This window comes from Palaemon carinicauda, unplaced genomic scaffold (genome assembly GCF_036898095.1).
Source record: "Palaemon carinicauda isolate YSFRI2023 unplaced genomic scaffold, ASM3689809v2 scaffold39, whole genome shotgun sequence".
In the NCBI taxonomy this organism is placed as follows: Eukaryota; Metazoa; Arthropoda; class Malacostraca; order Decapoda; family Palaemonidae; genus Palaemon; species Palaemon carinicauda.
The window spans coordinates 462,238-478,797 of record NW_027171566.1 but is presented as its reverse complement, the minus strand read 5'-3'; the positions used below and the strand labels follow the sequence as shown (position 1 = coordinate 478,797).

Genomic DNA, 16,560 nt, shown 5'->3' with positions numbered 1-16,560 from the left:
GACATCGGATGTTCTTCAAGCACTACGCAAAACAAGTGCACGAAGTGAAGCATTTCGTGGTAGCTGCAGGTAGTGTAATGAAACCTGCTGCTTAAATCTGCATAGAACAGTGAGTTATTTGGGACTCCAACTCTACGGGTGCCTATGTTGACCCTATCGTGATACATAGTGATTTAATGGACACTTAGTTTTTCTAATAGACTGTTCTTTATCAAAGTGAAATGTCATAGAAATTTTAAAAGCATGCCACATGCTCTCGAGCATGAACTTTAAAAAAACTGGCGTTCCCTTGAGAACTTGTGTTGCTAAAAAGCAAACTTTTCTTTTCAGACTCGAGATCACCGTCTTTCATTTTCTATGTACATTATTCATTATTACTGTAAATAAATTCTATAATCATTATTGTAATTACCTCTATAATGACTTGCAATCTTAAAAATAAAATGTCTATTTTATTACCATGTGCGTCTCCTTTCCCTCCTATTCCTTATTAAGAAATATACGATTGTTATAGTTTCATTTACCTCTTTACTGGCTGATCTAAAAGAATAATATAAGTATTTATGATATATACTCACCTATGCCTTGATAATATTCTTATTCGAATATTAACCTTTTTTCTGTCTCCGAGACCAGCATGATCTCTCCCCCAGGTGAGTAGTTCTTCAATGATCACTTCGAGATATTCCTCTTGTCCACAAGGACTTCCCTGCCAGGGGGGCAGGAAGCCAGTTCATCATAGAATCTCTGGTAAGGACATTTACTAAAATATTGCTCGAAGCCCTTGGCACTTGGATAAAAGGGGAAAAAATCCATGATACATTAATTCTCTAGTACACTTCCATCAGGATGACATGGCTTGAGCCCAAAAAACGGATTTTGAGCGAAGCGAAAAATCTATTTTTGGGTGAGATAGCCATGTCGTCCTGATGGACCCTCCCCTCTATTCTAGTTCAGCATTTCAGGCCCCTCCCTGACCTACTGTATCGCGGAGATTGGTAGGAGCTGAGCTCAGGATGAGGACAGACGTGACGTCATTTAGCAATGGCGCCCGTTTGTTTACGTCTCGAGTACCAAAAGTAGCCACGGATGAGAGTAACTTTGGAACGGCTCCTCAGTTACTTAGCACATTTCCATATCGAAGTGTTAACTCTATATAGGGTGCAGATAGCTATGTGGCGTGTTAATACATGCGTCCCCTGTTGATATACGATATCCTAGAGGGAAACCTTTAGGGTACTCGCACCAGAAGTTAGAATTCTGTGATAACCTTTAGTTTAATTCTCTGGGAATATCCACTGTAGTTAAATATACCCTAGGAAGCTACTGAAGGAACCTTCCATTAGGACGACATGGCTATCTGACCCCAAAATAGATTTTTTGCTTCGATCAAAACCCGTTTTGATATGTAGGAACACAGCTTCCTTTTTAGAAGGTAAAGGGTACATCAGTTACCCTTCCTATATTTGGATTAATCTAGTAGACAAGTACTTAAGGTAAGATATTTATTAAGAAATAGGTCTTGTACAAATTGGAGGTCCGGAGCTAACGCGGATGAACATAAGCCTGGAATAGCATGATTATTGATAAGGATAATTGTACGAATCAGTCAAGTGATCTAACTTTAATAATACACCGTATAGTGGCCTGATCACATTCGTCGAGGTCCAAATCTGTATGGATTTACCCATTGTTCACACCCACGTAGTATGCAGTCCATTGTCTGGATGGGATGCTCACACGGGCAATTGGTAGAGCGGCTGGGATCCCACTTATGAAGACTGTCTCTAGTTCTTCCAACTCCAGCTCTTGCTCAGTTAGTAGTAACCTATTCCTTTCTACAGAAGTTTCTTCCATGTGGAAGAGACTCACATGGGCTCTGGGTGGCCTCGTCAGGTAGGTTGTGATCTGCTTCTCTCCAGCGCTCTAGGCAGTAAGTTGCCGGCTCTATTGGGTTATGAAGCTGTCACGGGATCTCAGTCTTTGTCTAAGCACCTGGAGATCATATAGCGGTCGTCTTTCATCATTCTCGTTTATATTTTGTGTCTTTGAATGGGCTGTTCAATGCTGCAATGTCTGCCACTTTATAAAGTACTGGAAGGAGTTTGCGTGTTAAGGCACCAGCAACTATGCGACATGCTTGATTTTAGTTTGGCATCAACTTAATGAGAATGACAAGACCTTATCCAGAATGGTGAGCAGTATACACCAGTGTAGTTGAATGCCTGAGTTGTTTGTCTTAGGGTTTGAGGTTTTGCTCCTCCATTTGAATTGGCAAGTATGCTAATGAGATTATTTCTAGAAGCTACCTTCTCCTATACTTTCCTTACATGCTCCTTAAAAGATAGTGTTCGGTATAATGCAACGCCTAAATATACAATGAAGCTATCATTCTCCAGTTTCTTATCAATCTATGAGATGTTCAACTCCCTTTTTGTCTGGGGGTTTTGAGATGAAAAGAACATCTTTCAGAGCTTATGTATAACAGTGGCCAGTTCCTCCCGTGCAGATTAAGAATGGACACCAACTAACCTAATCTTTCCCCCCTAATGTAACCTAAAAGCAGTGTACTGACCTACTTACCTAATGAGGGGGCAAAGTGCCCCCTGCAATCCCTTACACTGCCGTATTTTCAGATAACAGTAATTATACATACAGATGGCTGCTATCATACATACATCCCCATCTTTCAAAAAAATTGATAATTTGCTCTCTGTGGGAAATAATTCCGGGAAAGGCCTCCCCGTTTCTAATTTCCGGACTCGAGCCTGAAAGATAGAGCGCCAACGCTCTCACACTTGAGAAACTAGAGAACCGCAACAAAGACGGTTTGCTTTCCCTACACACGTTTAAGTCCAAAGATTATTCTATACCGTGACTGTCGGCACCGATATCACCTTGATGTTCAGACGCTACTCCAGGGCGCAGAATAGTAAATCCCAATCAAGTGTGATTGGACTGAATCAGTTACGTTAACGACAGTTTCACAAAGAGTTAGGGGGAGCAGTACTGTAAAAGTCAAAACGTCCTAAGGACCACCGGGGGTAATACCGTAGAACATTACAATAAAGGATTGACACCGATAGCTTTACATTGACGTGAATATAAACTTGCCCAAAAGTCATATCTCACCTCTTGAGCTAACTCATTTAGTCATATCAAAATGTAAAGGTTAAGTTAAAAACAGTTAATAATTTATCCTAACAATGGCGTTTATTTCTATAAATTACAACAGTAATTTTCACCTAACTGACACAGGAAAAACCAGCAAAACTACTTAATTGAAATTTGAATAAAGACCGCATAGCATATGAAAAATAAAAAATGCCAAGAAAATGGTCAAATCAATTGAATCATAAATCAATAATCAATTAACTAATCAACCAATGAAGGTAAAAATGGTGACTGAAATAATACCAAAAGTTCTACTCACTTTGAACACATTCCTCTCGGGCAAAAATTTCAAACTTGATAGAGGGGAACGGGAACACAACTTATAGTAATGGACACATCACGAAGGATTAAACCAGAGAGTTTGAACATGACTTCCTAGCTAAATGTGCACATCATCAAATAAAGGCTAGAAAGAAAAAAGGGGGACAGTTCCTTGGCCAGGGTTGAGCACCGTTAATTAGTACTCACGCTCTTGAGGGTTGATTGTAGACGTAGTGGAAGCATCTTGTAAACTGTTAAGAACACGGTGCATCTTCAGTTCTGCACTGACGTGTTTTGTCTTCGTAAGCTTATCTTCTAAATAATGGCTCAAAGCAAGGCATACTTTTGGTCAGTAACTGTTTGACCAACAGGTAGTTGAACCGACGCCTAAGTTAAAACGACGTCTAAGTTGAAGGGGCTATGCCTACGTCCGCCTTCCACACTTCCTGATTTTTAATACATACAAAAAAATTAAGTGGCATTTAGTGAAGTTCAATAACACAGGAAACAATCCTAGCTAAACAGACTTATAAATAGGTATCGAGATGTAAATAGCAATACGCTAAGATCAATGAGTTACTTAAATTAAAGAGTTACTTAAATACAAACCATTTGTGGTTAAACATCCAAAGCTTCAAGAGCATTTGGAACAGAACGCAACCAAGCGCTGTTTTAAAAATTGTTGACGGTCGGTTGCATCGTCAGAGCAATGTACGGTGAGCTCAGGATACGAGATAAAATCATCTACAGAGGAATGAGGTGATGAAAGGTAAAGAATTACAGGGGAATGATGGACATGTTAGCAACAATGAATATTTAAGGGTATAATAATGAAGGTTACAAAGGAAACAAAAGAAAAACGAGATGCGTAAAACCCAGAAAATAACAACCAAAAAAAAAATATGGAATGACGGGGATTACTAAATTAAAGTGTGGAAAGAATTTCCACACCCTGCCAAGTAAGAGCGTGAGAGAAGGGGGGTTCTACTAACAACAGGGAGGGTATGGAAGGAAGGGGGCATTCCCTATCCCTTTCAAATTTACAGCACTTTCTGGAATAAGGCACGGGCTTTATCTGCCGCCGCCCTACAAGGTTGCCCTCGAGAGGACAAAGGATCAGGTTTGGGAAGAGGGGCGACATCATCAGAAGAAGCGTTATTTAGAGGGTCCTCTGAGGGAGGATCTGGTAACTGGGGTGTCGTGAGCGCATCAGGACCACCTTGCTCCAGTTCAGTGATATAGGGACCTGCGACATTTATCTTCAATGGGATAAGATGGTTAATGCGACGCACATATATTCCATGAGGGGTGCGCACCTTCACAGATCTAATATGACCATCTTGACCGGGATAGGTTTCAAGGATACGGGCCATGGGTTATCTTCCCGATTTACTTCATCCAAAATTAACAAACATAAATCTCCATTTTTAGAAGGCACAGGGTGGATACGATTATTTTTTAAGTGACGTTCACGAAGGGAATTGACATAATCCTGAGTCCATCGTTTTAAAAACACTTGCAACATGTTTGTGAGTTTCTGATAACTAGCTGGGAGGCTGTTCCCTTCCCTATATGTGGGTTCATCGAGGTCGGTCATAAGGACCTGAGGAGCAAGCGAGAGGGTTCGACCGTAAAGCAGATGATTCGGAGTCAAGGGGGTATCAGTAACGTCGTTGACATCCAAGTAAACTAAAAGTCTATCGTTGATGACGCATTCGTCTTCTTGTACCAAAGTGACAAATTCATTATAGGTAAGATACAAGTGATACATGGCTTTCCTTAAATTAAGTTTGGTGAAGCCTATTAGCCTTTCATAAAAGCTCCCTGCCGAGGGGCACGGGGAGTGATGAATTTCCATGTCAGGTTATGGGAAGATTTAAACCCATCGATTACAGGGTGATGCATAAGTTCAGTTAGAAGAGTTTGACCAGCTTGGAAAGTGAAAGCATTATCAGAGACAACACAGTCTGGCATACCAAATCGAGCGGCAAATCTGCGCACTGCTTGCACAAATTCAATGACCGTTAACAAAGTTGTGACTTCTAGAGCTACGGCTCTGGTTACTGCGCAGGTGAAAAGTAAGATGAAAACAAAATCTACATGTGAATTGTATACCTTAAAAGCTCCAGTGAAATCTAAGCCAGTTACTCGGAAGGGGACTCTTGAAATGAGGCGATTGAGATGATACTGGGCTAATGGAGGCATTGGGTACAGGGCCGCTGCACCTTCCGGCAATGGATGCAACGGCGCAAAATTTTCTTGATTTGCTGCCGTATTTGGGGAACCCAAAACTGTTTACCTAATTCAACAAGGAGTGTTGAAGTATTACAGTGTAGCAAACGTTCACGCCAATGTTTGATAATAAGTGTCCAAAGGGCACATTGATGTTCCAGCAAAATGGGATCTACATAATCTAATTCCACATGAGCATTACTGAGACGGGAACTAGCTTTGAGAAGACCTTGGTTATCCAGGTAAGGTTTACGTTGGCCGATGAAAGCTCGTTCGTCCGAATTGAGACGAACGTCTTCACCTTGCACTTGCTTCAGAATGTTAGGATAACTTTTGGCCTGGGAACATTTCAACATGACTGTTAAGGGTGGAAGGTTGAATTTATTGGTTAGATTAGGGCAATGTTGTAACCATTGGGGATTTAAACGAAGGAGTGCAGTGTAGCACTTGATCGCGTCGTCAAGAGAGCTGTAATGATTAAACAGTCGTACTCTGGGGGGATCGAGCCAAATAGGGCATGAACATATCTCGGTGTTAATAGAGACCCTGCTTTGATCGGGGTACTCTGAAGGGTTACTGAGCCAAGGAGGGCCTTGTAGCCAAAATTTATTCTTAAGAATATGCCTGACAGCGACACCACACGATGCCAAGTTCGCAAGATTGTTATTAGTGGGGACATGCTTCAGGTTAATATTACAAGTTAATTTAATGATGATTATCTCCTCCAGACGGTTAAGGACGTAAGGGGAGTTACCTTTAGAATTATGGACCCACTGGAGGGCAGTTGAAGTGTCGAACCAAACAGTGACCGAAGCGTACATGCCAGGGAGCAGTTCTGACAAGTGTTTGGCTAAACAACAGCCCAATAAGAGTGCAGTTAACTCAAGTTTGGGAATGGTTAAACTTTCATCCATTTCCAACATACGCTTAGGGGTAACTCGGGCTTTAGCCGTAAGGAGGCAAGAATTACTTTCCTGGGTGACTATGTAAGCAGCTACTCCGAAAGCGAGATTGGAAGCATCGGCAAAAATATGCAATGCTGGTTGACTGCCATCATGCGCATTACGATGGACTTTAATTTGTTCAAGATCTTTGTACCTTTTGATGATATCACTTAGTTCTTCATCAGGACAACATGGCTATCTCACCCAAAAATATATTTTTCCTACGTCAAAGTCCCTTTCTCGTTAATTTAGTTTTTAAGCATAATGAATCTTTTTGTTTTATTGCCATTAGTTCTTATCCTGTCCGGGACCAGCACATTCTAATTTTCGTTAGTGTAGTCTACTGTATTGCAATATTCGTGGTATGCATGCGAATATTCAAGACCCTACAGTTGCCTCCAGACAATATAGTATTCTTTTGTGCTCAGGAATTTTGGTTTCTAGTATTGGAAACTCATCTGAGCTCCTTGTAACTGGTTTTATGAAGACAATAATTTTCAAGCGAGACGCTTTCCCTAGCTCCAACTACGTTCGCTTCAAATTGTGTGTATGAGAAGACCAGGAATTGAATGAGTTTTAAAAATAAACATAAAAAGATGTTCAATATAATATTATTGTCATTGAGCGCATTTTTATATCAAAATTAGATTTTGAGAGTATCATACAATTTCATTCTAGAATTATTGAGTTTTCTCATAAAAAGGAGCCTTTGTAGTTTATGGGGACAGCCCTTTGACCGTCTGAAAATCGAGTAAAAAAAGTCCGAAATCAGCTATTTTTCCCGGGAATGGTCACGGAATGAAATGATATTAAATTAATTAGTTTTGTAAATGCATGTCCCAACAATCTACATACTAGGACCATTCTGGTCATGGATGTTGGAAATGTGCGAGAAAAATGGACAAATAACCCAAAATTCCCCTCCTAACCTGGCTTACAAGCCATGTCCTTACCTTCCTCGTGACCTAACCGGGGGGCTAACGGCCCCCTGCGACCCCCCAACCACTGTCGCTAATATACAAACCCCACAAACCCAACCTAATCGAACCTAGTAGTTCCCAGGTCACTACCCCTACCCGAGGGCGAGCCCCCGGACCCCCTTCGTAAGTCTCTCTCCTACACAAAAAAAAAGGTATGGGCAGCACCCAAAATTATAAACCACATTGTCATAATAAAAAAGTTACTCAGGCTTACCTTAATATTCAATGTCACTAAACCCAAAATCCTCGGGTTCTTGCACCTTCACCAATTTTACACTTCTCACATGGACCCCTAAAATCCCCTAAGAGGCCTTCTTGAAATAAATAATGAAAAAATTCGGGGCAACTCGAGTAAAATCACGTAGGTGTATATACCTTAGCCTTAATCGAATCAATTTGATCAATATGAGTGATAAACTCAGCAACATCGCTCAAAGAGACTCCAGGTCAATCTCGGGTCATGTGGGGGGGGGTGATTAAAAACTTGAAATCACGCGGCCAACGAAAGGGTTAGTTCGGTTGCTTTGTTTGACACTGGCTTTATATACCGAAATATCTTAACTAGATGTTGGCTAACCTAACCTTTGGTTGTATATAAAACAAATTAGTATTCGGCATAATTTCAGGACGTGTCCCAACGAAATAACAATCTTAACAAGAGGTTAAAAATGAAGATTGTTGGAATTAGCGAAAACATAAGTCCGAACATCGATAACTGTTCGAGCTTGCGCCACCAGCTGATAGGCTAACCAAGCGCCGCCAAACGGGTGTTGTTATAGTCAGGTAGGAAACAATGCTTGCAGGGAATTTTACGATCGAGTAAGTTGGCCGTGGCTTCAGCAGACGACACATTGTGACGACCTTTCCCTAACCTAACATTTCATGATCATTATCCTAGAAGTATCAAATTTCACTATAAATGACGTGTCCCTAAAAACTACAAGCTTAACCAAAGAATAAATATGTAGATTGACGGAACAGTATTAACCCTGGATAGGTACGCTCCTCGGACACCCCTTTAAGGGTATACTCGGACACGCGCGACCCCGACGCCAAATAAAATTCTTGAAAAATCAGTTTTTGCAGTAACCTCCTTTTTTCTTTTGCCAAAAAAAACTTCAATGAATGCTTAAAACAACTGTAAAGAGAAATACTACTCATCTGCAGAAAAACTATTTATTATAAATATTTTAAAAAATTAAGTAGAAAAAAAAAGACCTTACATAAAAATTCATAAAAAAAAGTTTATACATATATACACAAATCCTTTTAGGAATTGATTCTTGAATGTTTAGGACACATCTTGATGTATTTTGGATGAAGTCAGACCCATGGAGGTGAAGATCTGAAATGAGAAAAAAAGGGTAACTTTTTTTGGCCAAAAACATTTGTCCAAATTTCATGAATTTTTTTGGGTACCCAAATGAAATAGGAATTGGCTAATTTTTTTAGGGAATAAACATATGTTATCCTAAAATAGAAATATGTAAAAAAATCTTCATTATTTTGTAAATTACATTTATATCAGGGGCCATATCTAAAGGTAATTTTTTGAGTACTTAGAAATTTCGTAAAAAAATACATATATTTAATATATAATATGATATTTATGCAGGTAAAAATATACCAAAATATCACAAATTCTATAGGGAACAAGAATATATATAGATAGGGCAACTTACGCTTCGGATATGTCCACAAAATGGCCGCCAACCACACTGACTCAGACTCCCTAATCTGCCACTTGAAATGTAGGAAGGGTATGTCAATTTCAAGGTGTTATTTACTAATCTAATTATTATTGGATATGCATAAAAATTGTATGGTGGGTTGTTGAATAATTGTCGATTATTTTACGACTATAAAATTAAAATTCTGACCCAAAAAAAATGTTTTGAAGGGAAATAAAATCGAAAAAAAAAAATGTAAAACAATATAATATTTTAGCTAAAAAAATTTGATGATATTCAATCAAAAAAGAAGTAAACAAAATTTTCCGACAAATAAACATCTAGAGGAATCATTACTCTGTTATAGTTCCTTAGTACGTAGTAATTTTGAAAGAAATAGGAAAAAACGAAAAAGTGGCAATCGCAGGAAAATCGAACACATACCTATATATACGCCATATCTGGCTAAAAATAAAGATAGGCATGGGTAGCCAGATCATCTAGAAACACTTTCCAACACTATAAAAATATAAGTTTTGCGACACTACTTGCCAATTCCTTACGGTAACATGACTAAGCAAAAGAATGCAAAACAAATAAAAAGGGGCACTCGCGGAAAAATGGCCAACATTCTAATATACGGCATTTCAGAAAAAAAAAATTTCAGCCACGTACTAGGCAAACCATCAAGGCACATTTTCCTACAAATAAACATCTAAATGAATCATTACTCTGTGATAGTTCCTTAGTACGTAGTAATTTTGAAAGAAATGGGAAAAAACGAAAAAATGGCAATCACAGGAAAATCGAACACATACCTATATATACGCCATATCTGGCTAAAAAAAAGATAGGCATGGGTAGCCAGATCATCTAGAAACACTTTCCAACACTATAAAAATATAAGTTTTGCGACACTACTTGCCAATTCCTTACGGTAACATGACTAAACAAAAAAAATGCTAAACAAATAAAAAGGGGAACTCGCGGAAAAATGGCTAACATTCTAATATACGGCATTTCAGAAAAAAAAAATTCAGTCACGTGCTAGGAAAACCATCAAGGCACATTTTCCGACAAATAAACATCTAAATGAATCATTACTCTGTGATAGTTCCTTAGTACGTAGTAATTTTGAAAGAAATGGAAAAAAACGAAAAAATGGCAATCACAGGAAAATCGAACACATACCTATATATACGCTATATCTGGCTAAAAAAAAAATAGGCATGGGTAGCCAGATCATCTAGAAACACTTTCCAACACTATAAAAATATAAGTTTTGCGACACTACTTGCCAATTCCTTACGGTAACATGACTAAGCAAAAAAATGCAAAACAAATAAAAAGGGGCACTCGCGGAAAAATGCCCAACATTCTAATATACGGCATCTCAGATAAAAAAAAAAGACATGCACGTGTTAGCCCAACCATCAAGGCACACTTTCTAACACATAAACATGAAAAAAAAATCAATAATATACGGCAATTCCTTACTACGTAGTAAAGTTTTACAAATATTGAAAAAAAACAGAAATTGGCAACCGCAGTTAAATACCCAATATACCAATAACTACGTCGTATCTGACAAAAACAAAGTCACTCATGGGTAGCCAGATCATCTAGACATACTTTCCAACACTAAAAAAGCAAAAGTTTTACGCCACTATTTGGCAATATCTTACGGAAAAATGACTTGGCAAAAAAATGAAAAAAATTGAAAATGGGGCACTCGCGGTAAAATGCCCAACATTCTAATATACGGCATCTCAGATAAAAAAAAAGACATGCACGTGTTAGCCCAACCATCAAGGCACACTTTCTAACACATAAACATGAAAAGAAATCAATAATATACGGCAATTCCTTACTACGTAGTAAATTTTTACAAATATTTGAAAAAAACAGAAATTGGCAACCGCAGTTAAATACCCAATATACCAATAACTACGTCGTATCTAACAAAAACAAAGTCACGTATGGGTAGCCAGATCATCTAGACACACTTTCCAACACTAAAAAAGCAAAAGTTTTACGACACTATTCGGCAATATCTTACGGAAAAATGACTTGGCAAAAAAATGATAAAAAATTAAAAAGGGGCACTCGCGGTAAAATGGTCCTCGTGGTGATGAACGACATTTTAACTAAAAAAAAAATCATGCACATGGTAGCCAAACAATCCACCAAGACTTTCCACAACTGATAACCTATACAAGTTGCACCATTCTACGACAATTTCATAATACGTAATAACTTTGATAATTATGCAAATTACCTTAGAAGGGTATACTCGGTCGCGCTCGACCCCGACACGTCTCAGAAATCGGGGAAGGAGTACAGCTACAGCAATGCACATCTGGACACTACTAGAGCGTGTAGGCGAGACACCTCCTGCAGGTCGATCACCCACAAATTCAGTCACGGGGGTGAGTCACGTGAGAAAAACCTGTTTTTTTTTTACGCTCGGGGTCGCGGACGACCCACCGTACCTATCCAGGGTTAAACTGTAAAACCGAACGTTTCTTAGACTGGGATGACACAGGCTCTATCTATCGGGAAAATTGGAAACTAAGCAGGAGCTACCCGTGACTTGTGTTCATACCGTGCTGAACTGAAAATATTGCCGTGGTAAAGATAAATTATGATATCATTCAAAATGATAAAATAACATCATATTATGGTATATTTGATCATTGTAAAGAACATCTTCCTCATAATGAAAAACGATTTGGCTAGTAATAAGAAAGATATCGCCCTGTCCCCAAAAACTACAGACACCTACGTTCGCTTCAAATTGTGTGTATGAGAAGACAAGGAATTGAACGAGTCTTTAAAATAAACATAAAAAGATGTTCAATATAATATTATTATCATTGAGCGCATTTTTATATCAAAATTAGGTTTTGAGAATATTATACAATTTCATTCTGGGATTATTGAGTTTTTCTCATAAAAATACCAGTTCCTTAGAAGAGTTATTTAAAATCCAGTCGTGTTTTCAAGGTGGGTTGTTACATCTTGCGAAGCGGAACCAATCTATTTGAATCATTCTTGACAGGCAATGAGCACTCACATGCTCTGCCTCTAAAATCAATGAGCACTCACATGCTCTGCCTCTAAAATCTATATTAATAAAATGCCAAGCCTTAGAGAAAGGAAGTTAATAAGATAATAGTGCATCAGTGATGCCATTTTGGAGTATTTTATTTCTACTCCAGATTTTGACTATTAGCTATAAAACTAGAGTTAAAGAATCGGCCCTGGAGTATAGAGTAAAATCTGGAGTATTGGTATCAGTTTTAGGTATTAATAATTCCGCACTCCAATGCCGATTTCGAAAGGATTTTCAGCCACTTGAATATCACAAAATAAAAACTACAAAACAAAATGAACAGAGAGACTGTAAATGCAATCCTTCATGTGAAATATGGGCTGAAAAGGCTGAGAGGGTGCTGTTGTAATTATTCATATCCTCGTGAAGTTTTGGATAAGATAGGACACGATGAAACCTACAAAAAACGGGAAAGTCGAAATCAAGTAGGCGTGCAAGGTGTTGCGGAATACCAGTTAGCGTCGGTACCATCATGTTACTTGACGAATTTGAAGCTGTTCAGATGTCCATCAGTTATTCTGATGAGAGAGACCAAGAAAATCTTTTAAGTATGAATTATTAACATAATTTTTTTATTATTTTGTTAAAGTTCCTATCCCCACTCTTTTTTTTATAAAGAATTTAACATTGTGCTTTAATGATTTTTTTGTTTTGTATTTTGTTTGTTTTACCTTTTTTCAGTATATATATTTTATTTCAAAAGTCTTTTCAATTATCCTTTCCATAGAAGTAGAGTAAATTATTATGAAGATCTAGAGGATTTTCCAGAGCACTAAAGAAAAATATGGCGTAAATCTAGAGGATACGTGCTACAAATCTGGAGAAAAGGTAGCGATATGAGTTGGCAACAGTGCAGTACATATTGAAGGCTTTCAACAGGATGAAATCCCTGTCAGTTCACTCACACCAATAAAACTCCTGTACCTTTTCCCTAGTACACGGACTTAGCAGCCGCCTTAGAGAACACCTTTCAAATCTCATGAGATTCCATAAAGTAATTCTCATTACAATGGCACTCTTTCTCTCTCTCTCTCTCTCTCTCTCTCTCTCTCTCTCTCTCTCTCTGTCGCCTTCATTCCATTGACTTTGATGCTGTTGCCATTCAGTTGGACTACCACCAGATGGACTTTATATATATATATATATATATATATATATATATATATATATATATATATATATATATATATATATATATATATATATATATATATATATATATATATATATATATATATATATATATATATATATATATATATATATATATATATATACTGCCTGCTAAATTTATGTAAAATTGAATCCAAGTAGAAATTCTGAATACTTTGCATTTTTGTTTCTTAGTGGAATTGACAAATAATGGTTATGTCATATGTAAAGGTCTAGGAGACCATATAAGCAACTCATTCAAAGTAAAGACACTTATACAAATACACAGATATGGTACTTTCAAGTAATTCTCTAGTATACACCCATCAGGACGACATGGCTGAGGTCAAAAAACCGATTTTGAGCAAAGCAAAAAATTTATTTTGGGGTGATATGGCCTTATCGTCCTGATGGGCCCTCCCTACACAAATATGGGGCTATCCAAACTTAAATGCAACAAGGAATAGTTACGCCATATTAGTACTGGGAGGGGATTAATTGGGTAGCCTTGATAACGGCTCCCCTTCAAACTCGCCACTCTTCCCCCTCAAAGTGAAAACTCTATTCGGGGTGAAGATTGCTATGTGTTGTATCAAGAAATACGTCCCCTGATATTATGCGATATCCTTAAAAGTTATATTAAGGATACTCGCGCCAGGAGTTAGAATTCTGGAGACCTATAGTTAATTCTCTGGGAGTATCACTGTAGCCAAATATCCCTTAGAAAGCTTCCTAAAAGAACCTTCCATCAGGACGACATGGCCATATATCGCGAAAATAGATTTTTCGCTTTGCTCAAATCTGTTTAATAGAACCAAAACCTTTATGGAAAGAATAGCAAACCCTTTCTATGCAGACTTAAATCAGTGTCGGTTCAGTATGTGGCCTACCTTTTTTTTTTATTCTGGTTTAGTATGCGGCCTATCGGGCTTGTTAGGTTATGTTAGGTTAGGTTAGGTTAGGTCAGGTAGGGTTAGGTTAGGCCACATGCTAAAACAGATAGAATTGGGTAGGCTGTAATCGAGAGATAGGCCACATACTAAACCGGCACCCTTAAATCGAAGGCTTTTTAGACATATTTCTACCAGATAAAGAAATGGAGGCTAACGTTAACCTGGAACCAGACACCCCTAACTTTAAGAATATAATAACCTCAACAAGAAAATAATTGTTGTTCTTGGTGTAATTTGATTGCTCCTGACGTTGATATTTGTCCGAGACTGCATTTTGCAACTTGAGATGTTTCAAACACAAGAAATTAAATATGAAAAACCATATTTCAAAAGTAAAACAAAGAAAATAGATACGACCTAAATGAAGGATACCACCTAAGGTAGCTGCTTTGGGTCAATTAAGGTGGGTCGTGGCTCTGGGTCTGGTTCAACAGCAGGAGTTGGAGCAGAAGGTGATTCATCAACGAGTAGAACCGTCACTGGATCTTCCTGCCGAAGTCTTTTTAACAGGGTGTCAGCCATTTCTTTCACAGTGAGGTACATGTCATTCAGTGATGGTTCAGGAGTGGCAGCAGAAGGGTTGGTGTCCATGGCTGATGTATTAGTGCTTTGTGCAGGAGCATTGGTCAGTGGTGCGCCAGCAAGGAAAGGTGTGGAGCCAGCAGGTTGGTCTTTAGCTTTCTTCTTCTTGGTCGCTGGTGCTCCTACAGGCACAGGGAATTAGGCCTGCATAGGAGTTCTGGTTACAGCAGGATATGCAGCAGTGGTCTTCAAAGCATTGCCTTTTGAAGAGGAGGTTTGGACAGTTATTAAAGGTTTTTACTTGATCTTTGAAAGGTCAAAGGATCCATGCTTTTCAAAGTGGTTGCATACTTTTTCTGATGCAAACTCACAGTTTCTGCAGTTGCATTTGACTTGGTGAATGGAGAAAAAATCCTCCTGGACAGATTTGCTCTTGATTCCCACAACAACCAGAATGAATATGTTGACACTGTGCCATTCATAATCCCTGCAGAATTGACATTTGCAGTTCACAGAATACTTCTTGCAGTGTCTGTTCTCTTTGTATAAGTGAGTCCATGCCCAGACACCTAAATAGAAGACAGACATGGCAGGCACAGAAGGGAGACTGGTGTCTCCTGTGCCGGGTAAGCACGTACTAGCACTGGCAGAGAGATCCTCTCAGTCCGGGAATGAGCTGAGATTGCCTTGCCTTATGCAATACACTGTCTCTTGCATAGGCAGTTTGTAAGACTCTTCTATGCTGACTTGTTAGATTGTCCAGCCTTGTGCTACTAAGGGTGGAGAGGGGGTTATTCATATATGGTCAGTCTCTAGGGTATTGTCCTTCATTTAAGGTATTATTATTGTCTCTTGCCTCTGTTATTCTTAAGAAACCTTTGAACCTTAAGGACAGCAATAAAGTTGCATGGACCCATGCTCTTGATTGGCCTCTAGGCTTCAGCTTTATGTCTGAGAGAGAGAGAGAGAGAGAGAGAGAGAGAGAGAGAGAGAGAGAGAGAGAGAGAGAGAGAGACTTTGTGTGAAATGCTTCTAGTTCTCGGTTCTTAATAAATCACAGCGTTTTTTGGGTGTGAAGATTTTCCCTGATTGCACATCAACATTTTAAGTAAAATCAACAATATTTTATATTTACTTTCAAATGAAAATAAAAAATATAAAAATACTAACTATTTCATTTATAGAAAAATAAATTTATCAAGAAATACAAATTATCTCGCATTTGTGTTTCTTTCTCGGATATCTAAAAGTAACAAAGTGATCAGTCCTTCTCCATGCGTTGTTTGATTGAAAATTATATAATCACTTGTTAGTTTTTGAGGAGTACAGATTAAGTTCTGCTCCTTATTACATTCATTTAATTACAAGTAGAATCAGTTCAATTACCTGAATTTACCAGCAATGGATCATGACAGTTGTCACCTCACGTAAAGTGTTGTTAAGCTGAGCGTCTGATCAAATTGTACTGTTTATTCTGCACAGATAATTTATTTGTATTGTTTATACCACAAAGAAGTTTATATTGTATTGTTTGTACCACAAAGACATTACTTTAAT

At 38.2% G+C, this 16,560-nt stretch overlaps 1 protein-coding gene across 1 annotated transcript; it reads right to left on the bottom strand.

Annotated features, from left to right (window-relative positions):
* Positions 1 to 5,238: 5,238 nt before the first annotated feature.
* LOC137636789 (uncharacterized) lies at positions 5,239 to 5,640 on the bottom strand. The gene has a single exon (XM_068369157.1). It carries the CDS (start codon positions 5,638 to 5,640, stop codon positions 5,239 to 5,241), a length of 402 nt encoding a protein of 133 aa, XP_068225258.1.
* Positions 5,641 to 16,560: the final 10,920 nt, after the last annotated feature.